The sequence below is a fragment of the Neolamprologus multifasciatus genome, chromosome 10 (assembly GCF_963576455.1).
Source record: "Neolamprologus multifasciatus chromosome 10, fNeoMul1.2, whole genome shotgun sequence".
Classification (NCBI taxonomy): domain Eukaryota; kingdom Metazoa; phylum Chordata; class Actinopteri; order Cichliformes; family Cichlidae; genus Neolamprologus; species Neolamprologus multifasciatus.
The window spans coordinates 16,061,963-16,080,203 of record NC_140448.1 but is presented as its reverse complement, the minus strand read 5'-3'; the positions used below and the strand labels follow the sequence as shown (position 1 = coordinate 16,080,203).

Here is an 18,241-nt window from a genome sequence, read left to right as displayed (position 1 = left end):
AAAGATCGGCGCTTGCCCGCCACCACCTCCAGCCTGTGAGCGCACTCCGGTCCCACACAGGCGACAGCTGATGCTGGCCGCTTCCAAACTTGCAATAAGCGACATCTTCTCTGGTTCACATCTCTCTCGGACTTTAACCTTATAGAAAACGAATGTAGAACTTATCTAATCTTAGTTTGGTTGTAACTATTGCAAATGCAAGCCGGGATAGCCCTCTGCACTCAGGCTTACAGTTATCAGGTGCATGGAACGGGGGCAATAGCTATATAGTTTTACGAGGATAGCTGCAGTGTACTAGATAACTGCCTATCGGGATATATCTAAAGGCTTTTTTTCGCGCATCCATAAGCGGCCATTTTGCCTTTCTTTCTTTTCTTTTTTGTAATTATTGAGTGAGAATGGGACAGGATTTAATTTCACTGATTGCATCGGTTTCACCTAAAGGTAGGTCACTTTGCAATTTGTAAGTGAAGTCTGTACAAATGTATCCAGCACCGGTACTTAAGCGACACACTGTAGCAACAAAGTGTAAGTTAATAAACTCGTCGATTTTGCACAGAGACGCGTTTCACTGGATTACTGCAGGACACGATTGTGCAGATCTCCCGGCATAGCCTCTCAGCAGGGATGTTGATGTTAAATCGCTGGATTGTGATTGAAGATTTATTTATTTATTTATTTATTTATTGCTGGTACAGTCCTATCTATAGATCCGGTATATTTCAGTGTTTCTCGAAGTTGAGTCATGATCATGTAGAGACCTATGGTTTAGGTGAATGGCACGGTATCTAAAACAATAGTTAAAAAAACAGCAATAAAAATTTGTAGGCAACAGAAGAAGAATTTTTTTTTTTTAAAACTTCTTTGTTTTTATTATTTTGCCCTTTTTGTTGTCTGACACTTGTTAAATTGGTTTTGAATTGGTTGTCTGTGCTTTCACAATGATGTGTTTGTTGTAATTATGTTCTACTTTCTGAAAATATCACAGCCCTGCTTGTCTCTGTTAAAGGAGTCTTTATTATTATGACCCCTGTTATTTTAGATTTGATGATGATGTGTTTCTGTAAGACTGTGCAAATGAGCTGTGGTTTGAATTTGATTCGTTGCTTCACAGCCTTTCTCATTGTTTCAATGCAAAGTGTGAGCATCATCATATCAATGTAGTGATAATAACTCCCTCTAAAATGTTTTTGTGCCTGATCATCCAAAGTTTTTTTTTTATCAGCAGAACACACATTCCTACCGAATGACCAACTAAAATCAAGTCCTTTATTTTAATTGTGATTCTTTCCAAATACAGGGTGACTGGATGATGGGATAGTGATGAAGCCCAATCGGTGGGGAAATATGCACCCCCTGCCCAGCTTCTCTCTTCCGTTCCTTTTTATTTTCTTTTTCTTCTTCCTCTTCATATGTTTCCACTCAACCCGTGCCCAGCTTCTGACAGATTCTAGAGCAGGGCAACGCTTGCTGCTCTTCACTCAGCCTGCATATAATGTGTCCATTTTTGAGAACTCTGCTGCAAGAACCTATACCAAAAGTGAGGCCAAAATGGGCATCATTCTTGGGCCACCTTGGTCTTTTGAGATAAAATACTCCATTGTGTTGGGAGACAGTGAAGGCATCTTTCAGGCTGAAGATTTTGTAATGGGAGATTTTTGTTTTCTCCGCATATGCACTAATGGAGGTAGTGGTGCTATACTGAATCGGGAAGTACAGGATAATTACACTCTGACAGTTAAGGCCTCGGCCCCAGGAGGCCTAGAGGCTTTATCCACTGTTTATATCAAGGTCTTGGATACAAATGACCTTCGACCTCTATTTTCCCCAACTTCCTATGCATTTGTTGTTTCTGAGAGTGCCCCTCTGGGTGCCAGCATAGGACGTGTGACAGCCACAGATGCTGACGTAGGCTCGAATGGAGAGTTTTACTACTTTTTCAAGAATAAAATAGATCTTTTTGCTGTTCATCCGACGAGCGGGGTCATCACCCTGACTGGTCGACCAAGGATGGACAAACAGGACCGATTTGAGCTGGAGGTACAGGTGGTTGACAGAGGGATGAAACTCTATGGGAACAGTGGTATCAGCAGCACAGCAAGGCTTGTACTAACTGTGCAGCGAGTAAATGAATTTGCTCCCGTTCTTAGTGCAGTCGCTGTTGTTCCATTGTGGGAAGAAAAGAATCCCGTGTATGCAGTAATTAATGTGGAGGACAAAGATGAAGGGATATCCGGAGATATAGAGTGGGTGTCCATCATTGAGGGGGATCCCTTCGAGCAGTTTGTGGTTGATCGTTCGCCTCTTGGGAACGAGTACAGAGTTAAAACGTCGGAAGCTGTCAGCTGGGATACATTCCCCTATGGCTGCAACTTAACATTTCAGGCCAAGGACAGAGGTATGCCTCCCAAGTTTTCTAATACCCAAATTGTTCAGTTGTTGGTTACAAAACCGGACCCAGTGATGGCGAGTTTCGAAAAAGATGTTTATGTAGTCACGCTGAGTGAAATCGCTCCCCCAGGCTCTGTTATAGAGGTGGTGAAAATATCCCCGGCTCCTCTGAGAGTCAATTACAGCTTCAGCAACCCTTCAGATCCAGTGTACTTTGATATAAACCCTTTGACTGGAGTTATTATGACCACCAGGCAGCTTACAAGGATATCACAGGATTTCATGGTGATGGAGGTAGTTGATATGATAAGTGAGCAGCGAACAAGTGTCCAAATTCAAATCGAGGATGCTAATGACAACTCTCCAGTGTTCAACAAGCCATTCTACAATATTGCCGTCAACGAGAGCGTACCTGTAGGTACTGTTGTCCTTGTGGTCTCTGCTGTTGATGATGATAAAGGGGAGAATGGGTATGTAAGTCACACTATTAGTGGTGAACAGTCTCTTCCATTTAGCATAGACCAGAAAACAGGGGAGGTGAGAATTACTAGAGATCTGGACTTTGAATCATCAGATGATATCTACACTTTCGCAGTGCGTGCCTCTGACTGGGGTTCACCCTACAGAAGGGAGAGTGAGGTTAATATCACCATACGTGTAATAAATATCAATGACAATCAGCCTCTTTTTGAGAAGGTTTCTTGCAGAGGGATGATAAGCCGTGACTTCCCTGTCAACCAGACTGTTGTCACCTTGTCAGCAATTGACATGGATGAGCTAGGACTAGTTGAGTACAAGATACTCTCTGGGAATGAGTTAGATTATTTTAACTTAAATCCAGACTCTGGGGCTTTGTCACTGAAAAGATCGTTAGCAGTGGATAGTTTAAAAAGTGGGGTATTCAACCTCAAAGTTGTTGCAACAGATGGAGAGATGTTCTCTGAGCCCACATTTGTGAATATATCAGTGGTGAGGGGTAGGATTCCCCCCAGAGGGTTCAACTGCAAGGACACAAGGGTAGCCCAGCTTTTGGCAGAAAAAATGCTCTCAAAGGCATCTGCTATGGCTAGACCGAGACCAGATGAGAGCTACACAGATATTTTCTCTACAAACAAACAGCCTCCACAGTTTGAAGCCTTGCCTACAAGCATTCTCGTGAGAGAAGACCTCATTCCCGGTGCCAGTGTATTTCAGGTGCGAGCGCGAGATGGTGACACAGGCTTTAATGGCCGCGTTCTCTTTTCCCTTTCTGATGGTAACAAAGAAAACTGCTTCAATATTAACATGGAGAGTGGGCTGATAACTATACTGCGGCCACTTGACCGTGAACGAGTGGATCGTTACTTCCTTAATATCACCATCTATGATCAGGGCATTCCTCAGATGTCCAGTTGGAGATTACTGACAGTGATCATTGAGGATACAAATGACAATGACCCTCAGTTTTATCAGGACAGCTACTCTGCCCTTGTTTCAGAAAACGCAGCCATTGGCATGGAGGTTATAACCATCACTGCATTTGACAGAGACATGGGTCAAAATGGACAGCTCTCCTATATAATGCTCACCAGTGTTCCTCAGTTTGGTATTGACAGTGAAACTGGAAGTGTATTTGTTGCTAGCCAGCTGGATAGAGAAACATTTCCAATATTCATATTGAAGATTGAAGTCAGAGACATGGCTGAAAGAGGCACTCGAAGGTCCTCAGTGACTACTCTAAGTATAATCTTGGAGGATGTCAATGATTGCGCTCCAGCTTTCATCCCTACCAGCTATAGTGCTCGAGTACTAGAGGATCTCCCATCCGGGACTGTGATTACCTGGGTGCAGGCTCAGGACCCAGACATCGGACCTGGAGGACAAGTTCGGTATTCCTTAATCAATGACTTTAATGGCACTTTTGAGGTAGGTGATGACACAGTGTGAACAGAATCTTGCACACGTTAAGATTTTAATTTTTTTTTACATTTATTGAAGTATAGATTGTTTATGATGTAATTATTTTTATAGATCGGTCCTATAAGTGGGGTATTGACAATTAGAAAGGAGTTGGACTTTGAGAAACAACAGTTTTTCAACCTGACGTTGCTTGCTGAAGACAGAGGAATCCCCAGCCTTAGGAGCCAGACGTTTGTGGAGGTAGAGGTGCGTAGCACACATGCTCAAATATTCTACATCTCAGGGATCACCATCTCCATCACCATCTCTATCTCACCCTCTCCCTAGCACCTGTCACATCAATCTGCTACATGTCCTCCTTTACTTCATCCACAAATCTTGTGTGTGATCCTAACCGGCAACTCCATATCTAACATCCTTTGTAAAATAATTTCATCATCCCTCCTCTCCACACATCTAAACAGTCTCAGTCTTGCCTCTCTGACTTCGCCTCCAACCGGCTTAACCTGACCTGTTCCTTTGACATACTTTTTTCTAATCTTGTCCATTCTGGATACTCCCAGTGATCTTCAGCTCTGCCACCTCCAGCCCTGCCTCTCAAATGCAAATTATCAATGTTGTCAGCTTACATTACATTATTATCAATAATTTGGGGTGTTAGTGTCAAGGTTCCTGTCACGGTCTGGCTGGCAGACCGTGGGGAGATGGGGCAACAGTGTTTATTTACAAGGTGGTGAAGTAAACAACAATAAATCCCCAGTTTCCCAGACTCCGTGTAGTGTCTTCTTCCCAAAAGTCCCCGTGTAGTGCTCTCTGCCCCAGTGTCCCTGCACTCCCCGTGCTCACTGCTCCTTCTCGTCCCACACTCCTCCTGAGGGGAAAACAATAGAGGTAGCCGTTACACACTGTATCCCAGCAGGCATACACTAACACTTGACTGTGCTCGAAGACTGACGTGTAGTCAAACGCAATAATCCAGCGTCGGTAGAAGCTCCATCACTCTTCTAAATAGCTCCACCGACGAGCCCAGATGAGGAGCAGGTGTGCGGCAAGGACTTCGGGTGTGGCCAGCCCTCAAGTCAGGCCACGCTCCCAGGGCTGAAGGTGCCTGTAACTTGGCCACAGAAGAAAGGCAACACAGCCACCTGCCTACATACAGATGTGCACAGGGGCAGTGCAGACAACACACCAAATAATAATAATAATGATAATAATAATAATAATAATAATAATAATAATAATAATAATAATAATAATAATAATAATAATAATAATAATAATAATAACAATAATAATAATAATAATAATAATAACGATAATAACAATAATAATAATAATAACAACAATAACAACAGTCCTAGTCCCCACTGCCCACGGACCCCGAGTCCCCAGAGCCGGGTCCGTGACAGTTCCGGTCTTTTGGTTAGTGCCACCGTCTCTAAACCATACATCATAACAGGTCTCACTACCATTTTGTGAACCTTCCCTTTAACTCTTATTGTTATTCTTCATTGGCAAATCACCCTTGAGGCTTTTCTCCACCCACTGCACTCTTTGATGAGTGAATGATCAATTTTGTCAATTTACATTATCATTGATGATTTGGTTGGTTATTTTCAAGGTTCCAGTTGTTGATAAGATGTCCAATTGTATTTTTTTAGATCTTTCTTCTTTTAATTCTTCGCTCATTTTTATGACACTGGTTAGATAGATGATTAAATGCGTGACAGCATTTAGCTCACGGTACATTTAACTTCCAAGACAGGCAATAACACGTACAACAGTGAAATATACAGATGGTCTACTGATGCCACACAATTACACACTACAGATAATATCACACAGTTTTTCTGTCATAATTAATGTGCACCATTACATTTCTTCAGGTGGTGGACGTCAATGAGAATTTGTATGCGCCTTACTTCTCCGACTTTGCTGTGAGAGGCTCAGTGAAGGAGAACTCTCGTGCAGGTACAAGTGTCATGACTGTCAATGCTAAAGATGACGACAAGGGACGAGATGGCGTGCTGAGGTACTCTATCCAAGGAGGCAGCGGCCTGGGCTCTTTTACCATTGACGAAGACACAGGTGTGACACAAGATCAATTTTTAAGCCTATTTATGTAAAGTGAAAATCCAATAACCCATAGTGCCATGCTTAGAATATCAACATCTAAGTTTTTGCATAGGAAATATTTTCACATGCCTTTCAAGATGGCTTGCCTAGGTTTTTATTTGATTTGCTTAATTGTAATTTGTAGAGAAAGTATGGCCACTTGTCAGTTCTTGAGTGAATGCGAATATGTTTGTTACAGAAAGAAATTCAAAGAGCTTGCGAGGTATAGCGACAGTCACTGTGTTAATGGGGCCTCACGTGGGAGCTGTGTACTGGGAGATCATTACTGTAATGAGGGCAGCATGGCAGCCACATTGGCTGGGCCTCAGGCCGCTCTGTACAACTCATCCAGTGCTGAGCGGCTAACATTGATCAAGGCTCTGCTGCACAACAGCCCCGTCCTTCCCAAGTACGGAGAAATCACTATGACTTATTTAAGGAGGCCTGACCCAAAATAAGCATGCACACTCCAACTTTCCTGCAGTGTGAAACTGCAGCTGAAAACACGTTGATCCAAACAAGAAGCCATGACTCACTCACCCAGGGATAAAATGAATCAAATACCAAATGTGAAAATAGGACGCCTCATTTTAGTGCATATTGGGTCATGTACTATAGCTGTGCAACTTAAATTTTAGTCTTAACTGTGAGTATTGTCTGAATGTTACAGGCTAACTACTGAAGATAGCACAGATACAAATGCACAAAACATCCACAGTGCCTCCCCCTTCCCCAATAAGGTGCATGTCATTAAATGTAAAAATGTAAAATAATTAATAACATGAGCACATCGATAAGATCTTACAATTTGCTTTTTAAAAAAAAAAAAAAAAAATCAGATAAAAAGCTATGTTGTGGGCACATAGATGTATGCTTAAACATTTATAGCTACTGTCATCAATACTTTTCCATGAAAACCTGAAAAAGTGTGACTAAGAACTCTTTCTTTTCCACCAGTCATCATTGCATCATTGCAGTCTCTGCTTTTGTCCATCATGCTGAAGCTTTTAAACCTAACAGTTCAGTGTCTGTCCATGGTGCTGAAATGCTGAACCTTCATGCTGAAACCAGACCCTCATTTGCTCTTCCCTACATATAGTGAATGAGACTTAATATACTTGCAGGTAGTAAGCCTTCACATTCTCTTTCTTCTTCACATGGCAGTTTTTTTCTAATCCCATCTTAAAATAAATATACAGCTTTTGCAGTAATCGCTGTTGTTTATATTTTATTTGACACATCCATATTTTAATTTTGAATAGGAAACCTAGTTTCCCAGAGTTAGCATTGCCTGTCAAACCATTCACTGCATACATGAATAGTTTTAAATAAAAGCCACCAATCACTGTCTAAGCGATGTGGCAAAAGTAAACAATACACCAAGGACAGGCGATGATCATGTTGTGATCATCATGCTATTAGAAAACTGTGCATTAAATAAAATAGTTAATTTTTGTAATTGCAAGCTTTAAACAGCTACATTTATACATTTGCATACTCTATGTATGCTGTGTACTCATCAGCAAAACAGTTTTACAGTGCATGTACTGATCCATACAAATGCTTGTAATAGTATTTGGGGTTTTTATTCCCTGGAGTATTAATACCTCAGTAAGGAGCATCAGAGCCAGTGAGAACGTTTACTGAGTGTAGATTTTCCAGGAGAAATCAGACTGCTTGTTAGAGCAGAAAGTGAAGGGAGAGGGAAGTGGAAGTGAAGCGAAGAGAGGAAGGAAAAGCATGCAGGGGAGTCAGGAGTACATAAAAAGTGTCAAAAGAAAATACAGCTTTCTTCCCCCCAGACCTATATATATATATTTTAATGTCTTCTGGAAAGTTTTCTTTTTTTTAACTTAGAGTTTTTTTCCCTAAGCATGTGAAATGCTAATGCCTTTTACTATCGAAGGACACGATACAGTAAGAACATGCCAAGTTTTCCCTTATCATCAAGTGCTTCATTTTATCGTGTAGAAGTCAGCGTTGTCAGGCACGGACAGAGTAGCACTGCTTTGTACTCCCACCATGCATTTAGCTGCCATGTTGAGTGGCTTTGCTCTGGCTGCTTGTCAATCTGTGGCTCTTAGTGCCAGAACTAAATATGTGATGAGAGAGTGAGATGGACAGTGAGTGAGAGTGAAAGGGACAGAGAGAAAAATAGAAAGAATGAGAACTCCCTTTTGTTTAACCCGTCTCAGCTAATGCACCCCTTACTCCCACCCCCACTTGTAGTTTGTAAATCAGCTCTTTGATGCATCGTGCATAGCACATGACACCCCTATTGTCAGTCATAGCTGCTGTTAATGAGTGCCCTCTTTACCCGCGTTTGATATTTAGATGTTTAAATGACTCAATCATACGTGGGTGGAAAACACACAGGCTAACAGAAAAGAAGACGGATCTTCTCTGGCTTTAAACCTTAGCTCTCCTGCACTTTGAACAAAAATTTGTATTCCTGTCATTGGTTTGGGTGGAGAGCAAGCCCTGCAATTTCTCATTGGACAGCTGTCAAACGCCACTGCTCCTCTATTAGTGGGTCTGCAAGCTCCAGGATTTGTCACAGTCAGGATAAAGCATTCTTTAAGTTACAGGCAAACACTTTTAAAAAGCACTCAGTCTTCATTTAATAAAATGAATAGGCCATATATTCTTCTGATGTCCTCTTTTATAGCACATTCAGAGCTATTCAGTTGTGTCTCAAGAGAGAAATGTACACAATATTTTGTCATCAATCTTAGGATCAATTATTTGATATGGTGACATTAATTAAAAAATGGGATCACAAAACCTGTTTCTCAAGAATGGGGATGGTGAATAGACGCGGCAGATGGATGTAAACCCAACCAAACGCTGAAGTTCCAGATTAGAAAATGTGCTCTGACCCTTCAATTTTTTTTGTTCACTATTTGAAGTGCGTTATTTATGGTGAGAATGGATGCTGTCGAGTCAGATTTATATTGAATTCACTGAATAGTGCCTGTCGGTCTTAAAGTTCAAAGAGCTTTAGAAACAGCCAGCTCTGTTTTCCTTGTCTCTCTGTCAAGCTGTCTGACAGAGATGAGGTTTGAAAAGGACATGGTCAAGGACGACAGGGTAAGGGTGTATCTTAGCAAACACTTTTACTATGCATTGTGCGTGTTCTGGGCAGCGGCTTAGTCATAATCAGACATACTGCCACTTTCTGGTGAAACCAACGCACCCATAGTCTCTGATTTATTTGTGTGTACCTGGGGATGCAGACCTTGTGGATGAATTGAAGGCAAAGTTATGCAACAGATCTGCTGTATGACAAGCTTTCTTTCCTCCAACACCACAAACAAATATTAAATATGTCTGAAAAGATAAACCGGTGTCTTTTTCAGCATATTGAGAAAGAAGAACTGATGTCAAACTTGTTCTTGGGTTTCTTTGAGTACTTTGTTGTAGCATTGAGCATGATACTCCAGGGGTTGGAGTTCCTAGAGTTCCTCTTAGAGTTTTGACTAGAGGCGTTCGTTTTTTCATTTGGTTAAGTGAAATGATACCCAGTTTAGCCTCATTTTTGCCCCAAAAGCCAAAATTTCTGTTTTAATATATATATATATATATATATATATATATATATATATATATATATATATATATATATATATATATATATATGATGAGCTTATATTCAGATTATGTACAGATGATCTCATACACTCAAAAGGGTTTAAAGAGGTTTCTCTGCTCTTTGGTCTGTGCAAGAAAAGAAAGAAATTATCGTAAGCATAGCCATCTGAGAGAACCACTACTTGTGTTTCAGACCATATTTTCTAAGGGGCAGTAGGAAGCTGGGAAGCCAAAACACTTTGTCTCAGAAATTGCCGTAGATAAATTGAAGGGCTGCATCAAGGCACAGCATAAGATAAATAAGGAAATGTGAGTTAATGCTACTTTAGTAAAGTCTGAGATTAAAACATGGAGCTAGAAATGAGCATAGTAGATCACCTTTTCCTAGCACTTCTTCAATTATCTATAAAGCAGCAGCTTTTCTTTTATGGTACCTACAGTACTGTGCGAAGTCTTTGGCCACCCCTCATGTCTTTATATTTTGCTTCCAAGGAGCCAGACTTATAGTTTTTAAAGTTGTCTTAATCAACAGTTATGCAGACTTTCTTAAGGTCTTTTATTTTTTTTCTTTGGACATTGGCTGCATTTTCACTCACTTTCAGCCCAGTTCCTGTACCTGACCATTTTCAGAGCAATGTTTATTCTTGTCTGTTAAACTACTTAACACTGGGCTACGACTTAATAAGCATTAAAAAGGCACCCAGCTCAAGCGATGAACTAGTGTTGGGTTTACTATTAGACAACTTACTAAGGAACCAAGTTTAAATTGTATCTTTAGGAACTTTTTAAATAATGATACAAAAATACATCATTTGTTCCCATTTCTTTAGTTTAATCTACATAAAAATGCCAACGATTACACATTTTCACAGCCATGAAATAGTGTTTTCTGCACCAACAATGTAATTACTAAATAGCTTTTAGCTGAAAACTTGGCATATTTCAGTATGGTGTTCAGTGTTTCCTTAAAAAATGGACAAGTGGAGGACAAAAGAAACATCTACAAGGCATCAACAGTATCTGAATATTATGTCCTTTAGAAATAGGAAAAAAATCTGGATTTTTGCAATGTACTGTAAATGGTTGTGGTTATAGAATTTTTTAATGATTAGGAATTTAGCATCACAATTGGCAGACCATCCAACTGCCAATACTCCTGTGCAGCCATTCTTATATAATGAAGAAGATCATAACCATGAAATAAAAACATTAAAAAAAAAAAAAATTAAATTTGAGCTTGCTCACCTGCCCAAGCTCAGCTTGTGTGACAGCTTCTTGGGTTTAAATGTATGTAAACCTAAGCACAAGCGCTGTGCATGCTCATGCTGTGCAGGCTGTCTATGTCTCAAAGGAGCCTATATTTAACAGGAGCTTGCAGATCTGGTGAGAGTTTGTGTTCCTGAGCTGAAACGTTTTTTCAGCCTGCGTGTTTCTGTCTGAATAGAAATGATACTGCGAGTGTTAGTGTTCTTTTTTTGGATTTCTGCAATGTATACACATGCCGTTGTGTTTCTACAATGTCATACTCTTGGGAGTGGATAGAAAGGAAACAAATGAACCCTAAAACCGTAGACCCTGTGTGCATGTGTCTTTTTTTAAATGGTTTTGTGAAAAGTCCTGGATGACGGATTTTCTTTTTTTTTTTAAAGTTGTGTCCATGTGTCAACCATTGTAAATATTCTCTTTGTCCCCGAAGAGGTCACCAAAACTGTCAGCTACTCATTTTCCTTAAGGCCACTAAGCACACGCCAGTCAATATATGTGAATGTCTGGGTGTCTTTGTGTGTGCATATATATGTGTGTGTCTTTATTGGTGTAGGGCAGCTCAGGGTACATTTAGCACTAAGCAAATAGCAGTGGGAGCAGTTTGGTCAGTTGTGATTAGCTGCAGAGAAGCTGAAACATTGAAGGTGACTACAGTGGCACCACTAATGCCTGTGAATGTCACTGAAGCCAGGACACAAAGTTTTAGTCTAAATTTGTGTGCTTGCCTCTGGAAACTTAGTATTCAAAGACATTCCTAAGAGATCTTTTAAGGATTGTAATGTATTTTACAGATAACAGCCAGTTTCTCTCTCTCTCTCTCTCTCTCACACACACACACATTCACACACACCCTTAATAGATAAGTATTCAAAGCCAGGTAAAAACTGCATTAATCTTTCTCTCTGCTTCAACAGGGGTGATTTACACTTCTGGTATCCTGGACTGTGAGACCAAAGACTCTTACTGGCTGACTGTCTGTGCCATGGACAGAGGGGTTCCACCTCTGTCAGCTTCTGTTGAAGTCTTCATCCAGGTATAGAATCCACTACCTATTGAATCATTATGTTAAATACATTTACCCACAGACTTTTATAGCATTGAACATAACAAGCAGATAATTTTCCCTTGTAATTTTAAGCCTTAAATGGATGTCCCCAAAGTGCGCTATTACTAAATACACCTGGTACGTGCTGCTGGCAGCAGTTTGGATGTCCTTTTGCTGTCAGAACTGCCTTATTTCTTGAAGACATAGAATCAACAATGCTCTATTGGACTGAGAGCTGGTGACTGTGCAGGGCATTTGAGTACAGTGAACTCATGTCATGTCCAAGAAACCAGTATGAGATGATTTGAGCTTTGTGACATGGCAGAAGATGTGATCACTGTGATCACAAAGGGATCATCATCAGTCATCATCAATACTCAGAAAGGCAGTGGTGGTTAAACTATGTGGTGATTAAACTATGCTGTGTTTGACTAAGTGGCCCAAGATATACAAAGGAAATATCTCCAAACCATGACACCAGCAGTCTAAGCTGTTGATACAAAGCAGGGGCGTATGCTTTCATGTTTTTTAAGCCAAATTCTGACCCTGGTGAGGCCATACGTACTGTAGCCTCAGTTTCTGTTTCTTACATGGCTGGAAGGGCCCCAGTGTGGTCTTCTGCTGCTGTAGTCCATCTGCTTCGGCGTTCAACCTGTTGTGCATTCAGAGATGTTCTTGTATCCTTCTTTGCTGTATGGAGTGGTTATTTGAGTTACTGTTGCCTTCCTATCAGCATATCATTGTGACCTTGTCTACATGCCTTAATGCATTGAATTGCTGCCATGTTTATGCCATGGCTGATTGGATATTCTCATTAATGAGCAGCTGAATAGATGTACAAAGGGCCAGTGAGTGTAGATACAAAACAAAAAAACAAAGTTCAAATGATCTTTGTATGCCAAGTGCCATTAGATGACTGGTACAGCAGTCTTAGCCATCACTGAGCTTCTGTAGACAAGAAGTCTACAGGGTAAGATTGTTTTATATTCAAAATAGGGTTTGCCAGTGTGTTACTCCCTTAATTTCACTTCCAGCATATCCAATCATATTTTAATTGAAAGTATACCAGTTTTAGGTCATTTCAAGTTTATCTGTGTATTTATTGTACATGGAAAAATCATATTTAGTTATACGGGGTACAGTTATGCACTTTTTATGCGTAACTTCTCGTTAACTACATTAAAATTATGTCAGGTTATAAGTTTTTCAGCTTTTTTAACTGTAAAAGTAGCTTATTTTTCAATGGCAGTCACTGATAAAAGTTTACAGCCAGTCAACGTTACCCTCCAGGGTAATTTTGATGTTTATACTATAAAATTCTCGTAAAGCATTACATCCAAACAGTATGATGCCAAACGAGTGTGTTACTCTCTTGGTTTCTGTACTCAGCACTCAGTCTGTAAGCAAGAGATACACTGTACGAGAATTCTCTGCTTCAAGATTTTTCTAATTTATTTGCCCTTAAGTTTTTCCACCGTCTAAACACTCAAATACACACATGTTTGCTACATCACTGCTCCCCCTTTGGGGAAGAGTTCAGCTGTGTATAAAAGGAAAAAAAAGACAAGCAGCCTTTTCTGGCTTCAGGATATCCACGTGTGGTTATGTGAGTGGGTGCTTTACTCCCGGCCTATTCATCACATGGAAAAATGGGGAGATTAATCAGGCACAGGTGCTTCTGTTCACTGGCTGAACTGTCTTGGCTCTCTGTGCCTTCCAGCAAATGCTCAATCAACCCACTGCTTGCCATAAATATTCTAGATCTATGCTGTTAGAAGGGAAATTAATTTGGAGTGTGACATCTTTGACATTTTCTGGCAAATATATTTCCATTTTGTGATTGATAACATATCAATCCAGACCCAGACTGATTAACAAAGATACTAAAATCACAACAAAGCAATATTGCAGTGCGTGCAAATTCAGAGGGCTACTATCCATGTTTTTGTTGCCATTCCAAGATCCAACTCAAATAATGAATATTTATTGCCTTTTTCTCCTCTTTTTCCTTTGTTGTTTCATGTCTTCTTTTCTTCTTTGTCTCTGCTCAGGTAGAAGATGTCAATGATAATGCTCCCCTCACCTCAGATCCTATCTACCACCCGACTATCATGGAAAACTCTCCAAAGGACGTGTCAGTCATTCGTATTCAGGCGCAAGACCCCGATCTCACTGCTATACCCAGTCGTCTGAGTTATCGTATTACTGCCGGCAACCCGCAGAATTTCTTCTCTATTAATCCAAAAACAGGTGAGGTAGTGTGTGATGTGGTACTAGTGGAGTGGAAAGGAATGATGAAAGAAAGAACGGCCACTCATAAATGCGCTTCAGGCATTTCATTAACAAGCTGGGATTAAACAGAACAACAGATATTACACAGATACGAGCTGTATGACAGAGAACAAAGAAATGAACTGTATCTCGCGTAACAGCATGCAGCTTCTACCTGATATCCTCTGAGCTATTCACATGTTCTATTCACAGCAGTTATATTTGATTGCTTTTGATGATATGTATTTAAATGTTAAGCTGAAAAGGTGTAAAGTTAAACAAAATGATGCTGGCTAAATGTTTGAGGAGTATTACTTTCAATTCGGAAATAGGATTTATTGAGACAATACCAACCCTGACAGAGGTTCACCATAAGCTCTCTATTAGATATTGGATCAGTGGAGGGTTTTAAACATACTGGGCTTATGAAATTATGCCCAGATAGCCTGTAGTTGTTTATTGACTTTGCTTAGAGTCTCTGGATTTAATAATGCATGAGAAATTAAAGTCAGTGAATGTGTATAAAATATTTTGTGAAAGCGTATTGTCTGCGATTAATTGAATAATTTTACTTCTATGCCAATATACTGTTATATTATAATATAACCGTTATAATATAACTGTTTATGTGCGGGGATAAATTCTAATTATGTGTTAAAACATGCTGATTTATGTATCAGTCAGTAGATATTTAATTTTTATGTAGTTTAATTGGATTGGGATGAGTGCATTTTTTAAGGTGTGCCACTAATTTGGCATTGAACTCTTATAAATAAATTCAGAGTTGTGATGGATGCTTTGAGAGAGAATCAAAATAGAAACAAGAAAAAAAATCTTTGTTTTGGCAATGGCGCTTATATAGCCTTGAGTCATAGACTGTTTATAGAAGATAGACGTACCCCCACCATGCTGTCAAACATTAGATTGCTGGCTGCTGTCTTGGACCCAAGAAGTATTGTGGCCGTTTTTTGGGTTGTTCTTTTTTTGTGAAGGAAAGGTTGAGAATCAGCTAATGATACCCATGAATAGCAAGCTTAGTTAGCAAGATTAATCTACAGTTCTTTATGATGTGAAATGGGTTATTTGTTTTGGCTAGCAGGAAAAATAAGCATAGAACAAAATATTTTGACTAGGGATGTGTGCAACTGGTTGACTCAAGGTTTAAATATTGCTATCCTTGCCAGTCAGTACCAGAAATACTAGTTAATTAAGTGTACAATTTTAATTCATTAGTCTACAATGGCAGTCAGCAGGGCTGATGGTTGAGCCTCCATCTCTCTAACTTACTTTGTGAAAGAAAGTTGTAAACAGATGACAGTTGTTTTAAATGTGCTGTTCTGCAATACTTTAATACAACAAGAAAAAAAAAGTTGCCGTATGTTAGGCTTTGTCAGGATAAACTGGAGTATAATTACATTGCAAAAGCTAGGTGTACCATATTCTGCGTCTGGATTTGGGGGCTAGCATTGAAAAAAAAAAGCAAGGCTACTGCCTTTTGTTAGGTCAATGTTTAATTTTGTCCTTTCAAAGAAAAGGACAAAATATTTTAGAGTTTAAACAAGACAGCGCTGCAGTTGTGACTAAAAGTGACCATTCCGGTGGTTAAACATTTCGTAGTAATACAAATAAAGACAAAACCTGTTATTTGTAGCAAACCTTGACTTGAGGTTTTTATGAAAAATGGATGCATGACTTTTAGAACCAGCAACTGGCAAACAGCTTTTGGGATTTCTACATTTGACTTTCTTTTTCAACCCCTGGAGACTCAAGTAAAATGAGAAGTGGGCCACAATGGTCTAGTAATCAAAGATTTGGTCATTTTCAAGCTTAGTCTGGAGTCCCAGCTGTCACTGCCTTAAATTTATCAGGCAATTTATCAAATTTATCACAGCTCCCCTGAGGCCACAGAAGGCTGTATATATTTTTTCACATATTTGGTAGAAGATCTGTAAATAGACTACGTTGCAATATGTGGGAACTTTAGTTTTCTGCATTTTTTCAGATTTGTATTGCAACCTTTTAACTTTTTTGTGCACTTTTTTTTACACAAATGTATGTCTGTATATGCAAAAAAATCTTATTTAAACATTTACACATTTGAATTTCATATGCATTTTTAAGAGTTTCATAAAAGAAGCCTGACAACTGAATATCAGCTCACAGATCCCTGTCAAACTCTCCCTTTACTTTTCACAGACCTTCTGTATAAAAATGCTCTATAGTAAATATTCAGACAATCTATTTTTAAATGAATGATCAATTTATACTAATATAATGGACACATTTGAAAATTAGAAGAATCACTCAAATGTCTCTGAAGAATACAAATATAATCAAAGCAAAATAAATACATAAATGGTAAGTTTGATGTATTTCAGTTTTGGCTGTCAAGTTTGAAGTGTAGCAATGTCCCCATGCATTCTCAGTACAAGCATTGCTTGACGCTTATATTAAAGAATTATTGAAGAGGTAAAATGTTTTATTCAAATCTAGTAGGAAAAAATGTGAAGTCTTTGCCATCTCTGCCCTAGATTAAGTAGTGAGTGTTCTAATAAACAACAAAAGGAAAATTTCAGCTGTTACAAGGACAACTTTTCAGATTCAAAGAAATGTCAGTAAAGTGTTCTAAAACCAGGGGCCTATAGGTAATGCAGCAGGATCTCAGTGATCAAGATTATAATAGAAAGACTTCACTAATATATGCTACTGCATGTTCACCTTGTTTGTAAATGTTAGGGGAATTTCCATGTGGCGTCCTCTAATCCTCTGAATATTCCTCTATGCATTATGGCTATAATATTGACATTATGTAGGGAAATGTAGAGGGCTGAAACAGGGTGAGGGGACTAATATTGATCCTATTAGCGAGACGCTGATCCTCAAAAACTCATTACTATGTAAACTGTATCCAACACAGGCATTCTCAAACATAGGTATGGTCGAATAGTCAAAAGAATTTCCTTCCTTTTCATAATCAATTTTCCTTTGATGTTGGTGGAAAATGTCACGTACACTAGACACATAAGACATCTGTCATATTGAATACAATGTTCAGAAGATCGATTACAAAATATGCCTCTTACTTAACCTCTTTGCTAACCTCATTTGCATACAAAAGAAAACAAGTAGTGCAATATTATATATATATATATAATTTTAGTGTTTTAATTGTGTGTGTGTGTAATTATGCATAACTCTCTGTTTAGGATTTTTATAACCAAAGTAGAATTCCACCGTTTAGCTTAACCCCACCCCGAGACAACAGAAAACTTTAGAGACACCTTGATCAATTATTATAGGTCATAAAAGCTCATAGAAATCTGTGTTTTTCATGCAAGAAGCATAAGAAGCAGTATTACATGCTACACACTATTACAGCAATGCAATGTTCATAGTTCAACTCCTGATGAAAATTCAAAACATATCAGCAGTTAATGGAAATGGAAAATGCATCTATAAATAACATTTAAATGATCTGCATCACTTTATCAGTTTCATTGATCATTTTCACGAACAGTCGGACGGGTATGTGATGTAATTATCTTCTTTCCTTTCATAAAGGATAGCCACTTGTATACTACACTGAAGGAAGTAATAAAGGAAGCACTGAGGCACCGTCCCTTAATATTTCAAGAATTCAACCGGCTCTTATTATGACTGCCA

The 18,241-nt window shown here is 39.2% G+C and overlaps 1 protein-coding gene across 2 annotated transcripts in view; it reads left to right on the top strand.

The window, feature by feature from the left end:
• The first annotated feature begins 33 nt into the window (after positions 1-33).
• fat3b (FAT atypical cadherin 3b) overlaps positions 34-18,241 on the top strand; it is a 73,099-nt gene continuing 54,891 nt past the window's right edge. Inside the window, exons 1-6 of one of the 2 annotated variants that reach the window (XM_085174169.1) lie at positions 34-444; positions 1,301-4,296; positions 4,402-4,536; positions 6,177-6,378; positions 12,177-12,295; positions 14,359-14,557. In XM_085174169.1, coding sequence (XP_085030295.1) covers positions 1,324-4,296; positions 4,402-4,536; positions 6,177-6,378; positions 12,177-12,295; positions 14,359-14,557 — 3,628 coding nt within the window. In that variant the 5' untranslated portion in view covers positions 34-444; positions 1,301-1,323. Of the gene's footprint in view, positions 4,297-4,401; positions 4,537-6,176; positions 6,379-12,176; positions 12,296-14,358; positions 14,558-18,241 lie in introns of both variants that reach the window. The other variant, XM_085174170.1, reaches the window with a different exon arrangement.